The sequence below is a fragment of the Ornithodoros turicata genome, chromosome 7 (genome assembly GCF_037126465.1).
Source record: "Ornithodoros turicata isolate Travis chromosome 7, ASM3712646v1, whole genome shotgun sequence".
Lineage (NCBI taxonomy): Eukaryota > Metazoa > Arthropoda > Arachnida > Ixodida > Argasidae > Ornithodoros > Ornithodoros turicata.
Genome location: NC_088207.1, coordinates 35945869 through 35967889, shown reverse-complemented (window position 1 = coordinate 35967889; position 22021 = coordinate 35945869). Strand labels below are relative to the sequence as shown.

Below are 22021 nucleotides of genomic sequence, written 5' to 3'. Positions count from 1 at the left end.
AATTCCTTTAAGAACTTTGACGTTGGTCTCATCATTTGAGAAACGTTGCAACGAAATAGTATATTAAGCAGAAACATATTACAAGCTGCATAACATACTGTAGAAGTGTTTTTTTTTTTTTTTGCGCGGAATTATTTTTCGCGTTTTTCGCTCATTCCTCCGAAATTGCGAATTTAAGTTCGCGCTATATGAGAGCGAAAATCGTGCGGCGCTCGACGTCAGACCGTGACTACCTTGACCTTTTCACTCCATACAGCGTAGGTAGTTTAAGCAAGCCGCAGAAGACTGTTTTATCCCATCAGGCAATATGTAAAGAAATAAAAATTGATCACGCTCTTGTTACTCCTACAAACGCATTCCACTGTACATATATACCACTATACCACGAAGCCGCAACATGCCTTCCCTCGCCTTCTCAAAACCAGCTTGTATGATAGTACGACATCTCAACTGAACTGTTCACTGTCCTGAGCGATAATGAATGAGAACTGCTAAAATGAATTGACTGACCTGCACACGGCCAGTATGGCCTCCTGCATGGTCCCTAAAGGCCATCGTACAGGGCTTTTCCTCCCACGTCTGTGAGGAGGGGAAAGGGATTGACGCCGCAATCCCCGTGAACACCGGATGTCTTGGTACGCGCTCAAATATGCCCGAGTATTGACCGCGGCACGATTGGCAAGAGCAAAGCACTCCCGGAATCCTGTATCGCGAATATAAGTTCTCGCGAATCACTCCTCAAACCAACTTTGTTAAAAAACCACTTCTACAGTATATATGTCCTTTAAGACCGAAGCGAATAGATACATAGCCGAAACAAACACGAAACGAATAGATGCATCAAGGGATCGGATACGCATGCAAAACATGTATACGGATATAAACATGTGTACAGCATGTATGCGCAATATCTTCATACGGATCAGAATACGAAAGTCGCTCACTTTGTTTTATGACCTCTCTTGTGTCCTTTTCGGCCTTACAAGATGAGCTTCGGAACTCGGAATTATTCCAATATATATTCGGTTTGGAAGACATATCGATTCAATTCGAAATTCCAATATAGACGTAGGCAGCATACTTCCGAAATCGAATACGGAATTCTAAGGAATAAACGTACAACACAGGACAAGACCCCTGTGTTGTACGTTTATTTGTTCGTCCTCTTGTCTTCACCCCAAACTCAGGGATGTGCTGCCCACGTGAAGTCTACACCAGATCGCTCGCATAATCCTTTTATGATGACGTCGTATCTAATATAGAATTCCGTATTCGATTCGGAAGTCGAATGTGATACAGAATTATTCGCACACAAACTAAAAAGCCTACAAAGAAAAAAAAAACAAAACAAAAAAAACAATCTCTCCATATTAAAAAAAAAATTACTTAACTTATCAAGTTGGTTGGTTTAAAAAAAGTAAAATGGAGATTTTGACTTCACTATAGTGTGAGGCCCGCAACTCCAACTTATCAACAAAATAAATAGCACGCAGATTGCATTGCTCATCGTCAGAAAGAAATATCCAAGCAGTAAACATTGCGACTATTGATGATGATGATGATGATAGGAGAAAAAAAATAGAGATATGAGCCGGCTCACTGCGGGACAAGCTACTCCAGGTCTAGTAAAGAAAAAAGAGAAGAAGAAAACGTCTAAAAAGACGAGAGCTCTGCTATGCTCTTAACGAAGGTGATGCGTGAGCACTGTGCACCCTAACGATGAATCGCAGGCCTTTCGCCCAGCACTTTCACGACGTCAAAGGGTCGGCTATCAAGACGGTCCGGGGATCTCTGAAGTTGCAAACATGCAGTTCGAAACCGCGCACATTCGAGAAGAATATATGTTCCGAATCTTCACGCATCCCGCACGTTGAACGCACGTTGCGTTCATCGCCACTATTGAATCAACGAAAGAGGACTTGGTTTTCGGCGCAAACCACAGTATGTGCACAGCACGCCGCTCCAGATATTCCAGCGATGCCGCCTTCGGCGGATCAGTCGGTAGCGTGTGTCCGCATGCTGTTCCCAAGATCGCGGGTTCGAACCCGGCCGTGGACGGTGGCAACTTGGTGGAAGGGTACAAGTTGTTCAGACACGCCGTCTTCCGCGAGGGACGTTAAATATGGTATGTCGAGATTTCGGTGCACGTTAAGGAATCCTCAGGTGGGCAAAATTAATCCACAGACCCGGCCACATTGGCGCCGCTCATGATCGCAGTTGTCCACGTAAGCCCCGACTCATATTATATACTCCAGGGAAGTGCGTGGAATGTTCAACAGGAGGAACTTCCGCCCCGTGAGCTGTTTTCGCCTTTACTTACACTAGAATATTCCGTGGGGACGGCGTTTCGTCCAGTTAAAAGTTTCGCTCAGAACAGAAGACTCATTTTCGAGAAATTTGCACTATAATGTACCGTAGAGTAGAGCAGCAGACTATGAATATTGAGGGCTGGAAGCATATTATTCGTACAGAACCACTGAAAAGGTCACTCTGAACGTAACATAACATAATATAACATGACATATGTGCTATTACCTCTTCCTCCGTGGTTTGCCGCAAGTTCAACGAAATATTTGTTTGTAGCTCTAGGAATACAAATAACGCGGGGGAAAAAGACGCCGACGCCAGGATTTGTCCTTGGTTACTAATGGGGTGGGGGGTGGGATATGTTTGTTAAGGAAAAAGAAAGGAAGTTTACTAATAGCATTTTCGACTGGCAACCACCGAGCGCTCTATCGCGGTCCCTTTTACTGAACGGGACATCTCCTTTTGCGGAGTGTGGCGCTCCCGCGCTCCTACTCAGCAGTCGGAGTGCTTCTCGCGCTGCCCACCCTCCTGTCTGGTTGTATCCACCTGCACCTCAATTAATGTTCTTAAGGCTGCAGCCAGAGCTGGAGTGAGGGAGATGGGCTTCGCACGCAGAATGGCAGTCTCGCAGGATGTTCTCGATTGTTTCAGGTTGTTGACAGTGACCACAGCAGGCGTCACCGCTAGAGCCGATCTTGGATAGTTGAGAGTTGGTGAACGCAGATCCAGTGCGTAGGCTATGGAGCACGCTAGCGGACATCCTCTACCCCGGTGGTTCTTATGCCCAACGTCTCGCTAAAGCAACAAACATTGTTCTCTTTCTGCAGGAAGAGGGTCTTGCTCAACGACCCTTCCAACACTTTGCTCTCCCCGACGAACTCACGCACCCTCTACGCGTCTCCACCCTTCATCCTCTATCCGGCTTGTATTTTTGTTATAGTCGTGACGACGCCCACCTCTGTGTGGCCAACGGTGAGTCGATCCTGTCATTACTTCAGCGACTACCGAAAGCGCTTCAGTCACGACCATTTTTTCAAACCAAGCCGTTAACCTGACTGTTAATACCCACCATGCGAAGTGATTCACTCGACAGATGCATACACATCCCGGAATTCGATTTTGAAAATCGCGACCGCGCGCAACGGTAGCAATGCCCGCAACTAGCCGCCAGAGTCGCTTTGACGCCATCGCGGTGCAACCCGCTAACTGGTTTGCTTGTTTGGAGAGGCGTCGTCTGCTACACAGAGGGAGAATGGGAGTAGAAACGAAAAAAAAAAAAAAAAGTGCGAAAAGCGCCGGCCCCGATTGGAGCGCGCTCTCTTTTGTGACCGCGATGACATCACAATCCTCCTCCTCCTCGTTTCGGCCTGGAGAGCGAGTCGAGCGGCAACGCGCGCGTCGATGTTCGGGGCGTTTTATTCAAAGAAAAATACTGCGTACAGATATTTTTTTGTGTTAGTTGTCACGTCAAGTTACGTTCTTTCGTAATTCGCCAGAAACAGAAAATCTGTTGGATGGCTTTCTGGGATGTCTTCTTTCAGAAGTACCCAAATGGGTATCCATGGAACGAGGAGGTTAAGGCTGCAGACAGCCAGGTCGGAAAGCGGCTCTACCGGAAAAAAACATTCAGTGACACGCAGAGGCTTAGAGGCGCATTGCACACGCAACGTGCACACATCACATGCACACGCAACGCTCTCTTGGTTTAAAAACCCGCGTTTAGCAGAGGCTCCGGAGCGAGAGGGACAGAGTGGACGGAGCGCTCTCTGGAGATAGCCGCTACTTAACGCGCCTTTCGACTGGTCAAAGCAGACCGCTTTGACAACAGCTTCGGCAGTTGTTTCTTTCTTCCATCTTCTTCCTTCCTCCAGCTCGGAGCGCCCTTGCTTAGAGCATTGGTACTACCAGTCGGAAATACCATTAAAGGGACACTAGGATGCAAAAACAAGTTCACCTCAAATCATGTTCCACGCTCCGTTAAATTCGTACTTGTTATCATAATTCAAAACTTTGATTCCGTTACGGAGCTACAATAGAAATTATACCGGGCTCTTTCTTGTTTGGGCGCTAAGCAGTGAACGTCGTTTCAGCTCGTGCATCGATGTTTTTAGCCCATGTCGCGCGTGCATGCGCGTGCCACGCCATGGAGCAGTCCCTGTGAAAAACATATGGCGAATTCGGGTGGTCATTTCGGAGCAACTTTTTTTGCCAGATCTCGAGCAGTCATGTTCGCTTGGTCAAAATGAAGCAAATCTCGCATGTTCGCGTGGCGCTTTCCGAGCGCTCGGAATTTGCTAGCTAGCACTTTTTTTGCCCGGTCTCAAAACGATCGAGCAGCAGATTGCTCAACTGTATCCGGTGTCGTCACATCCGCACTGCAACGGTGGCGAGTGCCCTCATTGGCCCGCATGTTGAAATCACGTGGTTTAGCAGACGACAGAACTCGAAGACGTGCGACCGCGACGCCCCTAGCGTGATCCAAGTACCTAAAACCGCTAGATAGTGCGCGTTGCGAAGCGGACTGGCGTCGCTGTCCGAAGGACGTGAAAATAAATGTTGTCAGTAGAACATCCGCGAGAACTGTTGTAGGCTACAATTCAGTGAATCGGTATTGAAAAATGAAGCAGTGCGCATCATGCCGCGCATAGTAGGAATACAACGATAAGACCCGCTCCAAATCCACACGGCCACCATAGGTAAGCGTGCGCTTGTCCTGCTGTCTCATTGGATGCCGCCAATCTTTGCTTTCTGGGGATCCCATTCGTTGCCGCCAAAGACGGCTCTGTTTTCACTGCGTTTTTCTTCTTAGGCGCTGTGTGAACTAATTTTGCTTGCATTATACTAATTGAAACATGGACTGTCATTAGAGAGCAAGTTGTTTTGGCATGTTAGTACCCCTTTAAATTTCGTTCCTTCCTGAGTGGTGGATTATGTCTGCGTCGTTCCCAATGGAGCTCGCCTCGGCTTTTGCAGTTGCTTGTAGTTTCTTTCTTCTTATTATTTTTTTTTAATGATCAGGCAATCTTCAGTGTTTGTCTTTGGAGTGGGCCGGCAAAGAATTATAAGCACGCTGCCCATGTTTTGAAGGTCGTATACTACTGACAGCCCAAAAGAATTCGAAGCTCGGCTGTTCCGACTCCTCACCACAGCTGCTGACAGTCTTCCAACGTAGGGTCGAGATCAGAGACGCGCGTTGTTGCTAGGAGGCGGACGCCAGAGCTCCCGACGACGTCACCAACTCTTAAAGAATCCGAAGCTATAAAGCTAAGCTTAGCGGGTTTTCTCGAAAACTCGTGCAAACGCGTAGTGTTCACTAACGGGATTTGTATTTTACGTGCTGAGTCCCTGAGCGAGGTTGATCTATGATATGAAATAAAATAAATATGATTTTTAGTCCGTAGTAGGCACTTCAACAACCACGGCTTGTTGGTACAGTGCTGGATAAAAGTTTACGGAACCTGCTCCAGCGCATTCCTTCCTCTGAGTGACACGGTAGCAGCGAATGATACCGTATACTGACTTCCAAACAGGTGACTGGGTTGCACAGGTCTGAAAGTCCGTACGGTCCGATTTGCTGCTAGCGTATCACTCTGAGGAAGGAAGGCGCCGGAGCGTGTTCCGTAAACTTTTGTCCAGCACTGTACAAACCGCACTGTTGCATTACCAATGACAGCAGTTCTGAGCACCTCATGGTCTGCGAGACCACCCCTTTAAATTGCCCTGCTGTGACACACTTTCGCAAGAGAACAACACAAATGCGATTCTTACCTCTGTTGCAAGGATTGCTATTTGAAAGTGAAGAACCGCCTGTGCAGTGGGGGCAAGGCTCGTCCTTGGCAACATCATTGGACATGAGCTGTGAGCTGTTGATACGGCGCAGCCTTCTCCGAGAGTTAAATAAGTAGAGCGCCCGGCCAATCATGAAGTTCATGATCACGATGAGCACGAAAGGAACGACGAGGGTAATCACAGTGTCCATGATGTTGGTGTAGTGGAGAATGCTAGGAGGGAACGATAGTTCATTTATACGGTGCCTTGTTCCGCAAAATGCAAGACAGTCAGGAGTGTGACCTTGATGGCATATGTCATGGAGCGGACAACACAGTGGTCAACGTTGCAGTAACTGAGCCCTGAGCCAACGGAACATCGGGCTTCAAAGCAAAAGCCTCAGGTCAAGAGTTGCCGATATTTCGAACACTGATTCTACTGGGTCCAGTGGAAGAAGAGTGTCCGTTCGAAATATCGGCGGCTCCGTATTCGAGGCTTGGTTGCTTTTATCTACTGGGTGCCCCACGCAAAAGTAGTCCGCGGCCCCAAAGCTTTGCGTAGGGAGGGATTTTCTGTTTCTGACGCATTATGGGAGGGTGTGACTTGACTTGATAACTAAGACAAAAAAATTCTCCGTATCTCCGTATGCAATATTTTCCTTAGAAAAAAAAAAGCACCCGAATATCGCGTTCCCGCTCAACTCGCTCTATAGGACGAAACGAGGCGGAGGAGGAGAAAAACGTCACCGGTGATGTGGTCGTGGTGGCGTGGTATTCCGGGATGCCTGCCTGCCCGCCGGCGGGGGGCATGTTGCTCCGGGGGAATTGTGCATTCTGGGCCGGCTCCACAGGGAACTGTGCCGACATTTGTCTTACACCGGTGATGTCATTATGGTTACAAGAGTGACCGCGCTCCAATCGGGGTCGGCACTTCCGCTTTTTCTTTTTGTCGTTTCTCTCCTAGTTCCCTCCATGTGTAGCAGACGACGTTTCTCTAAACCAATCAGCCAGCTGTACCGCAATGACGTCAAAGCGACACGGGCGGCTAGTGGCGGGCATTGCAACCGTTGCGCACAGTCGCGGTTTTTAAAATCGAATTCTGCTGTATTTATGCATCTGTCGAATGAATCACTTCGCGTAGTGCATTTTAGTAGGTATAGGTTACCGGCTTGGTGTAAAAAAAAGGGGGGGGGGGTAGTGACTGAAGCACTGATATTCGTAGTACTGCGTCATCCATACCATAAGGAATGCATTACAACTAGAGATGGGACGAATCCAGAATTTTCCGAATCCGGATCCGAATCCGAATCCAAGGAAGGTTCTGCGAATCCACGAATCTTACGAATCTCGAATCTTTCGAATCCTTTCTTAAAAAAAAAAAGAGGTTGCATCCCTCCTCTGCATCAGATGATGCCGTGACGAGCGAAATGTGTTAACAACTATTTCTCATCTGTCCTTATAACTGAAATTAGTAAGCCCCCTCCCTGTGACATTGTCCACAACTCTTCCTCGATGGAAAGCATCAGAATCAGTCCCATCGGTATCGCAAAACTCATCGACAATCTAAACTTTCCCCATCCTCCGGCCTCGATAATATTAACTCCAAAGCCTTCCAACTATAGACCCATCTCACTAACGTCTGTATGCTCTAAGCTCTGTTTTCGGGTTTCTCGATTCCCAAGTTTCTCAGAGTGCCAGCAGGGATTTAGGAAGGATTATTCATGCGAGACCCAGTTAGCTTTCGTTACTAATGAATAGAGAGCGGATTTTTTGGCACTAACAGGTAGCGCTCTTCGTCGCAAAAATCGTTCTAGGCCAACCAACCTTCAGAATCGTATCGGTTTATCTTCCGATTGGAAGGAAAGTTGGTACATAAAAAGGTGCGCGCCCCCTTTCCCAGTTTATCGGGAGACAGTGATATCATCCGCAATTAAGATTGGCATACTGCGTGCTATGTGATAGAGAGCGCCCCCTGTTAGTATACCTAAAAATCCGCTCTCAACTAATGACCTACACGTTAATCTTGACTCTTAACTATCAGACAGATGCGATTCTCATAGACTTCTCCAAAGCGTTCGATATAGTTCCCCATGCTCTTCTGCTATCTAAACTTCAGTCCTTAAACATTTGTCCCCCCACTATTGAGTGGATTCGTAACTTTTTGTCTAATCGCCAGCAGTGTGAGTTTGCCAATAATACCTTTTTATCGTTCGCGTCTGTCAACTCTGGTGTTCCACAGGGGACAGCACTCGGCCCTCTGCTATTCCTCATATATATCAACGACCTTCCTTTTATCATTAACATCTACTGTAAGACTTTTTTCACCGATGACTGTGTAATTTATCGTAAAATAACATCCGCTGGCGATGCTGATGCTCTGCAGGCTGAACTTAACAAAATAAGACTGGTGCTTTCATTGGCTTATGCCATTAAACGCTAACAAACGTAAGATAATTTGCTTTACTCGTAGTCATGGCATTATTACATCTCCCTGCTCCCTTTGTATAACACACTTATTTCACGTTCTCATAGCTACAGATATCTCGGCCTCCATATTGTCTCTGATCTCTCCTGGTCTTCTCATATTTCACACATCGTGTCCTAAGCTAACGAATCTCTCGGCAACGTGCGCCGTAATCTCAAACTCGCACCCCCTAATTTGAGGCACCTTGCCTACATCAGTCTTATACGTCCAAAACTCGAATACGCTTCATGTAATTGGGGTCATTTTCAAGATTATCTCATCAAAAATGTTACCGGACCGCGGAACCAGGTTCATTTGTTCTGGTTATTCACCTCATACTAGTGTATCTGGGCTCAAGAACCTGCTACACTGTTAGAAGGAAAGGTATATAAAAGGTATAAAAAAGGTATAAATAAGGTCTAGAGTACGACATTTATACCTCATCGCCACTGTCTATACCCTGTTTAAACCATGTGTAAGGTATAGATCACTGATTCTATACCTTCCACGGCAGCTGAGGGTATAAAAAAGTACTTCTATATTACGTTTATACCTTCAGAGTTTTGTATACCTTTTGTCCCGCAACGTCTGGGATCACATTAATTTGTGACGGTGACTATATCATATCAGTTAAACAATAAGTTAATTTAAAAACATAGCCAGTAATACAGTAACATTCTAATTATATTGGGTAGTGACATCTGGAAGCCAATTATTTGATCCCAAAATAAATAAATTTACACGCCCTCACTTCTTAGGTTGCTTCCCGGGCGAAGGATGGTCCATGTGTAGCCGCAGTGTGTTGTATATGTATCTGTTCTCCAGCAAATGCCAGCTGCTCCTGGAAATATTTTCCTAATATTTGTTGGTTTTGCTTCTTGGTTTCAAATTTAATGCTAATTGTTACTTAATTTCTTTCCTCTCCGATTCACATCCATGCTTTGTGAGTTTGTGCGCGAGTGTCTCCAGGTATTTTCTTTTATGTTATCGTTCCTTTGGTCCTTTTTTTTTAATATTTGTGGAAAGCTGCGCTGGGAAGCCGCCACTCGGATATGACGCTGAAACAAATCGAATATTGCCGTTCTCTTCAATTATACCACAAGGTCTTCAAAATATACCCTCTAGGAGGTATATGTTTATACCCTGAGGTGCAAATAATATACCTTCAGGGAGGTGTAAAGATAGTATACCTCGAAGAAGGTATAGCATTTATACCTCAAAGGGTATACGCCTTGGGACAAGCCGTTTATACCCCAAAAGGTATAAATTTTTCTAACAGTGTAGGGCTACACAATTTGTCGACAAGAGGAAATGTATCCAGACTATATCTCCTGCACAAACTATATTACAACCTCCTCAAATCTTACACGGTTGCTACACCCAGCATCTCACCTCTCTCCCCGTTTAGATCACCTACTAAAGATTAAATGCCCTCACTGCCGCTCATCATCTCTTTCTGGATCATTTACCCCCCGTACAATATCAGAGTGGAATAACCTTCCTGAAAATGTTGTCTGCACACGCGACAAAGAAGATTTCAGAGCATCTGTCATACATCTATTATCTTGAATCATCAATTTATTGTACTGTTCAATGTGTAGTTATTGCCTTGTATTTCGTTCTTATCGTGTTGTGTTTAATCTCGTGTTGTATAAATTGTGTATGAAAAGTTAATTTGTACCCCTCCGTCAGGTAATGCCCGAAGGGCCCTTGACGTAAATAAAATAAAAGTCTTAAAGTAAATAAATAACGTAAATAAATCTTTGTTTAATGAAAAATAAATTAAATAATAGTTCCATTTCAGGAAAAAACATACCCATATACTTCTACTAAAATGTAATTTATATAACATGTCGTTCATCAACTACAGGAAATACACTCTCGAGTCTGAATTCTTTCTACAAAACTAAAAGGGAAAACCATATTACTTTTAGACTCGTAATGGAGGAGTTCCTGCCTGGACCCTTTCAGTCCAGAGCAATGTGAGCAAACAAAGAAGAAAACACGCGCCGGCCAATCAGGCTTTCGGTGGATTCCGGAGGCCGCAATGTTGAAAACAAACAAACAAACGTGGTTGGTGGATTTGAAAGATTCGATTCGCCGTTTTGGGCTCTGGGATTCGCATTCCCTAATCTCTAATCCTTGCCTAGGACTCGAGGATTCGCGGATTCGGTTGACCCATCCCTATACAGGGTGTCCCAGAAAACATGTCATTGAATTATAATAAAAAGACTACACCACCTAGAGTCATGCGGTCAACGACATTTGTTCTTACTGGGATTTTGCCATCTCCTAATATGAATGTAGTGTAACGTAAGTTTAATTATGTAAATTTTTGTGAGCTTAAGTCGGAAATTTGCCAAGTAAAGGTCACTTTTTTACCTCATTGCAATGTGAAGAGCGTGTCTAATTTACTCAAATTAATGATAATTGACAGGGATATTCATGAGCTATCCCATCGTAAAAAATAGTCGAACATCATGCTCTACGGAGGTTCCACGGGATAGCGCACGTTGAATTTTTCAGCGCAATCTTTGTCAGTCCGACGAAAGGAGGTTGGAAACCCAGCCCACCCCGGCATCACCGAAAAAGATAACAGGCATGGCTTATCCCGTCCGACTTTCGCTGGGATAATGCTTTCCCTCTCCTAATTTTAGGAACTGTTACTTTTTCTATTATCACTCTGTGGGCTGGCTTCGGAACCTCCTTTCTTCGGACTGAGAGCGATTGCGCTCAAAAAGTCATCGCGCGTTATGGTCCGGTGCTCCGAAAAGCATTATGTTCGGCTATTTTTTCCGATGGGATAGCTCGTGAATATCGCTATCAATTATCATGGATTTTAGTGAATTCGGCACGCTCTTTATATTGGTGGGGTAAAAAAGTTACCTTTACTTGGCAAATTTCCGAGTTCAGTTCGCGAATGTTTACATAATCAAACTTACGATACATGACATTCACATCAGGAGGCGGCAAAAACCGACTAAGAACAAATGCCGTTAACCGCGTGATTCTAGGTGGCGTAGTTTTTTTTATTATAATTCAAGGACACGTTTTCTGGGACACCCTGTATATAGTTACAGCGCGCTCCGGATGAGCGGGAATATGGATTCCTTCAACAGTGCACTGCCACATGCCCGTCACGTCAAGGGCGTCTCTCACGGGAATATCCGGTGAATTCACTGAAGAACGAATAGTGATTTGTGGCCATCGCGTTCTCCGGATTTATGTCGAGCTGTGAGTTTTATCCCTGGGGCAATCTGAATACGCCAACCTGCCGCACACGTTCAAACGAAATCTAGGAAAAGAAGCGTAGTGGCATTCGTCTTATCGAAGTATCCGGATTGGATTGCGGCGAGTGTACCAGAAGATGATGAACCACGAGATGTAGAGATGTACAGATTGTCGAGGCAATCGTTTTCAGCAACTGCTATAATCACTAAGTAAGTTTACTGTGCAATTTGGGGACGCTAATGGACGAGGGCAGAAGGAACCACACAGAACTCACACTCACAACTGAAGTGTATTGTAGAAAAAGTACAAGCAGACGTAATCACACAAACCGGTAACAGGCGACAAGTGCCGATATTCAAGAACGCCACCCCGCACGTGCCGAACAACGCATCGCACCCCGTGTAGATAACAAGATTATGGTTTACTGTTTACGAAGTCAACCTCCTTATCGGACAATGCAACAGATGGTTTACTGACACACTTATCTTCCCCAGTTAAGAGTACTAAGTAAGTACTTTCCCCGTCCTAAGTAAGTACACACAACAACTTTATTTAGGTGATAATTGGGTGTTTCATTGCCACAGGCGATACTCTACCGCGTTGCACGCGGTCGGTTGATGAGCCTCACAGTGAGTACCGAAGTCCAACGCTGTCAGACATATGTCGGCACAGTTCCCTTAGAAGTCGGCCCAGGACGCACATTCCTCCAGGGCGTCAGTCGTGACGTTGCCCACCTCTGTGGGGTCGACAACGGCGAGCCCTTTTACCACCACCATCACCACCACCACCACCACCACCAACATTGTCCAGACGGGTTAGCAGTCCTTTTAGGGCAGAGTGTTGGTGAGCTGGACGTGACCATGAACCAAGCAATATTGACACAGTGAGAGGGCGAATGTCTTGCTGATTTAGAGACACTATTGCCCGTATTCACCAAGCGACCTAAGCCATTGTTTAGTGACGTCGGGTTTAAATCGATCACGTGATTTCTCCGGCTGTGAAGAACGGCTGACCACAACGCATACGCATTATTCACATTGTCCCAAGATGGTTGAGGGGAGGAAGAAAGTAGCAGACGACAGAAGGACTGCGAAGAGGAAAGCTCCCGTTTGTTTTTTGGTTATGACTTATGAGGTTGTTAACGGCGGAAAAGTTCAGGCGGCGCTGGCGCTGCTATAGGGGATTGCGGGACGGGGTGTGGGTCAAAACTTACCTGTAAATCACCGAAAAATTTACGGTGACCCGTAGATTAGACCTACCAGTCGCCATAACTCAGAGACATCTGCCTTCAATACGCATGCGCTGTGCACACAAGCCCCCATGGACCTCACGGCACCGGGGTTAGATCAACAGGGTGATTGTTCGCGATTGGCGGACGAAGGTCTCACGTGATCAACTTAAACCGGACGTCACTAAACCAGTGGAACTGGTGAATACGGGCTGTGGTCCTTTCCCCATTTGCCTTTATGCTTTCTTCTCCTTGACCTTCTCTGCCTCTTTCCTGTTTGTTTTTTACTCTCTCTTTTTTCTGGCTCTATTGTTCCACCCACAAAGCATTTAGGAGTAGCCAGTCCTGACTGGATGGCGACTGGCCTCTCCATATTTTTCTTTCATATCCAATCCAATGCAATCCAGTCCTGAAAGATTGGTGGTGCGGGAATGGAAAAGGATGTGTTCTAGATTTTTCAGGTCGCCGCAGTGACGGCATCCAGGAGAGTCAACATGCTGCAGGCGGTGCTGACGCCATTCAGCTGTAAAAGCCGGATTGAGTCGCATCCGATGAACTAATGCAGCTTCCTGAATAGAGGTATTTCGTGGCATCCCGAAAGAGAGCGTTGCATCCACTCTTGCAAGCATATAGATGCGGAAAGAATGTCAGTTTACTATTTTCCACGTTCCTCTGTACACACCCAAAGCATGGATACGGGCTACCTTTACTCGCCACTCTTCGCAGTGTTGCTCGTCACAAAGTGGAAAGCTCGGAGCAATACTGCGAATAACCGTGGTATAACTGACATAATTTTTATGGCATATATGATGACGGAGAAGAAGCATATTCGTACACACTAACATAACGCACTCGCGAGTATAACAAAACTTTAGGAAGATCGATTGAGTAGACCTGCAGGGGATATGGTAAAAGGTGACTCAGTATCAGGTTCGTAATCTTTTTTGAAGATCCACGGCAAGTTGTGCGGGCCGACAGGAACATACGTGTCTAAAAATAATAATATCCATCCTGTTTTACGCGAAAGAAACTTTAATAATCCCTATCAAAGATCGCCCTACAGTGACTTTGTCGGCAACAAAAAAAGCTTCGCAGACAGCTGCACCAGGACGTTTCGCATAACTACAAACATACATATACGTATATCTCGAGTACAGTCCATTACTGTTACGAAGTTGAAACCCGCGGCCTTTGAACATAGCATAGCAAGCTGGCTCAGCGTTCCTAGCAGTCATCCCAGTAATAACTACCCGCAGACGTAATGTAACCACAGAAGAGTGGTCTGACACCGCCACACGAATCATAATCAAAAGGCGCACTTCGTTGAAATGTCAAAGGGTTTGTGACACATTTATAGAATAGATGTGTGAAGGGAAGTGCCCCAGGACGCGAGCCGCCGATATTTCGAACAGAGGCTGATTTCTTCTGATGTGGTTCATTACATGATGCGCACGTAGTATATTGAGGAAAAAATTGTTACTTTTCTACGTGCGGTACTCTTCGAGACATTAACCCTCGAACACGTGCAATCGTCAAGCTCTGACATCAGAGCTCCGCTTATTCCCATTGGTACAGTCGTAAGCACGTGACCTCTATCGCGCTTCCTCACTGGCGGAGATGCCTGTCGTGACGTTGGAGCTGCAGGAGTTTCCGTATTCGCGGGGTCGATTTTCTACGCGTATATTCGCGTTTTGCATGACCTGTTGGTGGCGCAACTAAACTCCAACATGGCGGACGTATCCAGGTTGTCGCCAGGGATGGGCATAAATACATTTTTTGAGTATTTAAATATAAATACAAAATACTTTGTTGACAGGGGTATTTAAATACTCTTCATAAATAGTTTTCAACATGAGTATTCAAATACAAAATATAAATACTGTATTTAAATACCGTAACTACTACCATAAATACTGTGAGGAAGATGTCATCTGGAATTATAGAAATAATTATGATCATAAGGACAAATCAGCAAGAAAGAATAGCATTTATTTGTTAGATTATCATGACGATTTTAATATTAGAAATGTCTCGAAGACTGCTTCTTTTAGGCATCTTCTGTTCGGCCGTACAATCAGATTCGCAAAGGAGAACAGCATCTCCACAGGTGCCGATGAACAAATGCTTGTATTAAATTTGACGAAGATTCTTCGTAGAACAATGTAATCTGGTAGTCACGACCATTGTCCGTAACAACAGCGAAAAACTCGCCATCTAAAATGGTTTGTCGCACGCGCATGCTAGCGCAAACCCGGCATAATTGCGCCCCAAACTCGCCCTTCTTCCCGAAAGGTCAAATGCAGAGCGACTTTAAGATATGAGTCAGTATATTCTGTATTTAAGAGTATTTATAAAGTATTTACAGGAATAAATACCCGAAAATTGGTATTTAAATATAATTATAAATACATTTTTCAAGTCTGTATTTAAATATAAAATATAAATACATGTATTTATATTTTAAATAGTATTTTAATTACAATGTATTTAAATACTGCCCATCCCTGGTTGTCGCTTGGTTTCGATTTTGAGATTTCTGAACTGCAATGTTGACTTTCGATGCGTTGAATGCGATCGAGTACTAAACGCTGCTCATATTATTTTGGTAGGCGTAACTACGTTGTCCAAAGTGAACGCTATAGTTGTCGCGCATTATTTGCGAAGTTCCAGAGTGTTTGATCAATCACAATTCGTGAAGGTGAATTTCACGTTTACCGGTTGCGAGAACGAAACAGCAAGCAGCGAGTGTCCTGCGTTGCAGGAATATCAGAGACATGCAAGCACACGACAGCTGTGCAGCTGCGCTCTTACAGGTAAGATCTTCTAAGTGTGTAGCGCCTGTACGAATGTAGTTTTAGAATTAAGAAGGTAATGTTGCGGCACCGGTGTGTCACTCTCATGTTTTGGGGAAACCTTAACGAAACGTCGCATTTTGATTTGACGCGAAACGGATATCACTGGTGACAGACATAAACGACGGATTTTGCTCCCACTTTTATCAACGCCATCTGCGTGGAGAGAGGCATGTTGGGAAGACTCAGAACTGTAGAAATGGTTCCTGGCAGAAGTGATTGGGCAGGAGAGCGGCAGAACCCGTTCTTCTTAACAGACGGCTGCCGGTATGAACTTTTAATCACGTAACGCAAGTTAATGGAATCAAAAATGCCTAAAGATGTATGTATAAATAAAATTCGATGATATAATGCCAAATCTTACGCATCAATGGCGTCTTCCGTGCTATTTTCTTGAGATCGCGGTCTAGGCAAAACGGTAGCGACGAAACATGTTATTTTCGCATAAATAATCGGAGCAAAAGTTGAAGCCGATTTTGTAGCTAGTTACAAGAGGATGTTCCCTTCTCTTTTTTTTTACTTTGCATTAAACATATCCCCCCCCCCCCATCCCAAGAGGATGTACGCTCACATAATTAAATTTTACAAAGAAGAGTACTTCGGGAAAAAAATTTTGTCACGAAATGTCCGCTTCGCCGCTCCAAACACCATCCTTAATTTTGCAGAAATTTTGGTGTCATGGCGGCCCCCGTGGAAAAATGCAGCCAATGAAATGCGTTCAAGTTTGATTGACAGGTCAAGCCTCTGTTTAGGCTCCTCCTAATGGCCAGACTCCCTTTTAATACACGGCACTGCGGCAAAACGGCTCGGGGCGACGTCTGGTGGGAAATAACCCCCAATTTGTCAAGCAACAGTGATCTATGTTCCCGACTGGCTTGCTGCCCATGATAGCTACGTAGCCAACATGTAGCCGATTTCTTTTGTTTGAGACACAGGCTGCGTTCCAATACCCCGGTTAGTCGACTGCATAGCGGTCTAACCGGAAGTGCCGCCATGTTAAGACTCGTTCCAAATCTCGCCAAGTCCGCTATTCAGTGGGCTACCGCCTAGTGCGCATCGATGCAGTCTAGTTATACGCCTGACCATCTGACAGCCGGGACGGAGGCGCGCGTTGACGGTACCAGCGTGCCCGCTGTTTCTGCTGGCTTTAAATGTAAAGTTGCACATAGTGGAATGTTTTTTAAAACTGCGTAGAGAGTTGCAACACATGTTTAGTTGCGAAGGTGACAGTTTATGCACGATGTCCTACAAACTTAGCGCATTCGAGTCCTGCTGCGCTTGCGCCGTACGCATTTCTTGCGTGAGCAACGAGATGGCGCCACAGGCGCCTCGGCTAGGCAAGCCTGTTCCAATAGTGACAAGCAAAGGGGTCTACTCAGCTGCCTAGTCAGGCGGCTTCGCGGGCGCGAGGTATAGGAACGTAGCCACAGTCTGATGCGCATGCAGTGTAGTTTTGCCGCCGTACTTTACGAGCAACGTCCATTTGGTTGAGTGGGTGGCGACTTCAACACAGTGTTGCCCGTTTTTTTGAAGTTTTAATTTTGATAAACTATGAGCGCAATTGTGTGGAAAATTGTGACGTGAGATAAATTTTATGATATTGTGCAGCTCTACTGCTTTACAGTACCTTATAGAGAGCCTTTAGCTATGGGGGTGCGAGAGGGGCAGCCGCCCCGGGCGACTTCGCCAGAGAGGGCGCCGAACGGCAGGGCTTGGCAGGTTGGTTGGACAGTACAAAGCGGAAATGAAGAGAATTTGAATTCACGATCTCGGCAGTGCAAATAAGCGTTTCCTTCTCTTTGTTTACAGGGTTTCTGACGGCAGCGCGAGGGAGGGGGGGGGGCGCTTCAGATTTGTCCTGCCCTGGGCGCAAACACGCCTCGCGACGGCTCTGACTTAAATCTTTCACCGCTAGCGGCATATATCAAAGGCTTGTGCTATATGCGTCCGTCGCGTGTGCCGGCTTCGGCGGCGTTTCGATATTGATTTCTGAAGCGTCGTTCCCAGAGGTAATCGGCCAAGTTGAAGAGTATGTTTACGAAGACGACACGTGAAGGAGCCTACACGTGCCTACAAATGTCCTATGTACATTTCGTAATCAAGAGTTGCTTCCGCACGAATTGACATTGCGTAATCGATGCCGTCGCATACGAGGGCACTTAATAGGAGAAGGAGAGTAGCACTGGCCTTTAAAGGAACACTGAGATGACCCCGCAATAATTTCTTGTTTTTTTGTTTGGCTGCGCCGTGTTCTGCAACAAATAAGATGCGCGGGCGCAGGTGACCTGCAGTCCGCGCGCAAGGCCTCTGCTACGCACACCTTTAAAAAATCATCGACTCTTGGAAAGGGCGTATGGGTGGGGAAGGGTGACGTTTGGGGAAGGTGCGGTCAGCCTGCTCGGGTGTCGCGGCTCGGTGCATCCAGGGGTGGGGAAGAGGGAGGGGAAAGCTGATGGTGGTACAGAAGAGGGAGTGGTGTGCGCTCCTTTTTGCTCTCAGAATTTGGGTAGTCGCGGAGAACTATCCACCAAAGGAAACATGTGAGCATCCCTCAGTAGCCTACATTCAGAGCCGTTTATGGGGAGAGTTTGGCCATTATTAGGAGCCTAACTTGAAGCGCGAACTCATGGGACGTCACGGCTAAACGACCTCCCTCGCCGTACTCTGTTGTTGTCCCGTCGACAGCCGGTCGCCGACGCCATATTGATGCTGATTGTTGTTTACGACGCAAGGATGGAAGACACGCGCGTACATCGTCCTTCGAAAGCCCTTCGTCCTTGAACCCTTTCAGTTTGGCAACAAAGCCCCCCTTATCACAGGCGGCTGTGGGTCATAAGCCGGTTATTCCTGTAGATTACATTCAGTGCGCCAACAAAGCTGTCGATCAGCTGGCGGACAGCACCAAGATGATGCGTACCAGATGACAAATAATCGGATTGTGCTTGGATTCAGGCTATTTGGGCGGTGGAACGACGACTCTGACGTCAAAATAGGCTCCACCCATGAGGCGGCTAAAGATCAGAAAATGGCCAAACTCTCCCTATAAATGGCACTGCCTACATTGGGAGGCTCCCTGTACGACGATACCCGCCAGGATGATTCGCGAACTCACCCCTTCCAGAGCGTACCAGAGGACGAGGGAAGAGTATGTCGTGACGTAACGTATATCCCCCTGGCAGTGCCGATCATGCGATTCGTGACTGAGACAGGCGCAGCTCAGGCGTTTATAAGCAGTACGTGAGCTGAGAAGAGAGAAACAAAGGTGAAAGGCACGGGAACTTCCCGACGTCACCAGAGGAGATCGTGGCGGCCGTCCGCGACTGCTTTCTCTGGGCATTTTTATAAATTCGATCGTGCTGTGACACTGCAGAGCGAAAATGTTTTTCATGGTGACTCTGGTTGCCAGGCTTCAGGTTTCGAGCCATGTTAAATGTCACCTCACTGCTTCTTTAACATTTGCAGACATTCCGGTTGCCTATTCAACGGAGTGAAATACATGGTGCTTTGGAGGAGGGGCAAGGCAAAATGTTGATCGCGGGGCCTATCTCACGACCAGCAAGATTTGTGACATTCGGGGTTCAACGGCTTCTGAACCATTTATTTTGTTTCTCGCAATTTATTAATTTGCGGATTTTTTAACGCAGAATTCGCTACATATTTTGCTCTATTCGAGGTGTCCGAATTCTGCGTCTATGTATCCAACCAGCAACTTCAACAACGTCCACGGTCATCAAGCAGTGGTTAAAGAAGGTATCTGTTCCTTACTGTTGAGCTATATTGGGAATGAGTAGGCTAATCGCGCCGCAGAAGCCGGTCTCTTTGCAGGCAAACGAGTGTCGCACCGCTAAGAGGAAAAATCTAGGTCCATTTCTTGTACGCTTAAAGGCACGGTCGCACCTAGAAACCCATCTATGAAACCGACAACCCTATGTTCGACATCGGCCGACAATATACTTTGCTAATTTTTTCGTCCGAAAAGCGCTTAGACATTAGATAAACAATTTTGGAGATCAGCGCTGCTTCGGCTGCTGCGGAGGCTCCGGCGACAACGAGATCAGCGTGACGTCACACGCTAACAGGAGGAGAGAGAGGGCCTCGCTTGCACGAACGTTGAGGCTGTTCCCCAGTGCTGTACTCCGTAGCTTCGGTAGTGCTGTTTGCTCACTGTACTGCAATGGATGCCTCACTTTCTTTTAGCACTGGCAAAGCTATGGAGTACAGCACTGAGGAATAGCCGTGCGAACGCTCGCATTTTTAACGCCTTGCGCAGGGCGTCCGACGCCGGGCGAAGTTCGTAAACTTTTTCGCCGCACATTCGCTCCATGGACGTTGGTCTTAAATGAGCACTGAGGTGACCGCCAAAATCGTTTTCGTTTTTCGGTGGGGAGTGTTATCCAACAAATAAAAAATGAGTACCTGCGAAGGAACGATGAGCGCAAGTGACCTACAGAGCGAGCGCGAGGGCTCTGTCCCGCACACATTTGAAAAATCATTGTTCTCGTGAAAAGAGCGCATCGCAGAACGAGAGGACGTCGTGACGTATGCAACTCCACTCACGTGACCAGTGACGTACAGCGCCACAGCTCGAACATGCATAAGCGGCGCGTGAGCTGCGAAGAAAAAACAAAGAAACAAGGTACGGAGCCTCCACCACGAGAATCGTGTGGGCCGTCCGCGGCTGCTTTCTCAGACGTCTTTTTTTTTTTTGTAAATTCGATTGCAGAGCTATAACGCACCGCAGGGCGAAAATATTTCGCATGGTGACTCTTGGTAGACAGATTGGCAGACGAGGCAGGACTTCGAGCGATGTCAAATGTCACCTCATTGCTCTTTTAATGGGCCTGTAGCTCTCGGCCAGGCGGCGTTGTGACCAGCGGGCGACAGCGTCGTCTGTGAAAGAAAATTGAAACATTGGTTCGCCCTCAACAGCGTTTCGGCCTGACCAGTTTCGCTGATTTAGCCTTACGGCAATATGTTAACGACTGACAACGGCGATTCATAAACACACGGAACAAAAGTCAGTCATTCATGTACCAACCAGCCCCGTTCATTTTGCATTTAATATCTAATCTGTATGTCAAGATGATGTATCTGCTTAGAGTAGTCGATACAACGTTCGCTTAGCGGATGCCACTAAATACCTCTCGTTAAGGTGCTGCGTTAATTCATCGGACGAGTCTCGATATTGCTTTTACTGCTCAGTTTGCGTTATCGCTTACAACTCCCTTTTCCCTCCTTTTTATTTTCATAATAAACATATATCCCCACCTCAACTCCACCGCCACTGTGGTCACTTGCAACAATCTCAAACACATCCTTCTCCATTGCCCGTACGGATTACACTTCCAGTGTCTATAAATCAGACACACTCTTTCCGTTTCACTGTGACAAAATTGCTTTGTCCACGGTCAAATCCAGCTCACGAACGGCGTGCCCTAAAAGAAGTGCTTGGCTCTCCCGGACGCTGTAGGACTTCCGCCCTTCACTGTGAAACTCATTGCTACATCTTCTCAAAATTATCGTGAGCAATAGGGTAGAGGGGCATGATGATGAACGCGGGGAGACACGGACACAACAACAGACACAGACAAGCGTTCGACTATAAGTGTCGCTTTGTCCGTGTCTCCCTGCGTTCGCCATCATGTCAAGTTATCCCCAACACGCTCTTCTTGTTTTATCATTAATATAGGGTATAGAGCATCGCCTGTGGCGACGACACACACCAATCACTATCACCAAAAATAAATCTGATGGTTGCAACTTGGTAAGTGATTACGAACGGGAGTGGGATACCAGTAACCATAGGGCCTCTGCAAGAGTGGGTTACATCCCATCATTGGTCCTAATGGGATTACCGCGATCACCGTTCCCTCAGCGTACTTGCGAGAGACGACCGAGAAACGAGCGGTACACTAAGCTGGATAATTGGCTACCGACAAAAAACCAAACAGGAAAATATCAGCACACGCCATGCACCACGTGGAAAGGAAAGTTTTCTTGTTTCCTGCTGAATATAGCTACTACGTGACTTTGAAGCCTAGTGATTCTGCATCTCTTTCATGTTGGGAATATGGTGCCATAATCAAACAAGAAAAGCTTCTATCCATAAGCCTGTGTGATTACTTAGTGGTCCGTTTACAACGCGGCGGCATGGTGCTCGGGGGAGATCACG

The 22021-nt window shown here is 46.3% G+C and overlaps 1 protein-coding gene across 3 annotated transcripts in view; it reads right to left on the bottom strand.

Annotated features, from left to right (window-relative positions):
* LOC135399828 (uncharacterized) overlaps window positions 1-22021 on the bottom strand; it is a 178187-nt gene that overhangs the window by 5433 nt on the left and 150733 nt on the right. For all 3 annotated transcript variants that reach the window (XM_064631567.1, XM_064631566.1, XM_064631568.1), the window contains exon 5: window positions 6076-6308. In XM_064631567.1, the coding sequence (XP_064487637.1) occupies window positions 6076-6308 (233 nt within the window). The remainder of the gene's footprint in view (window positions 1-6075; window positions 6309-22021) is intronic.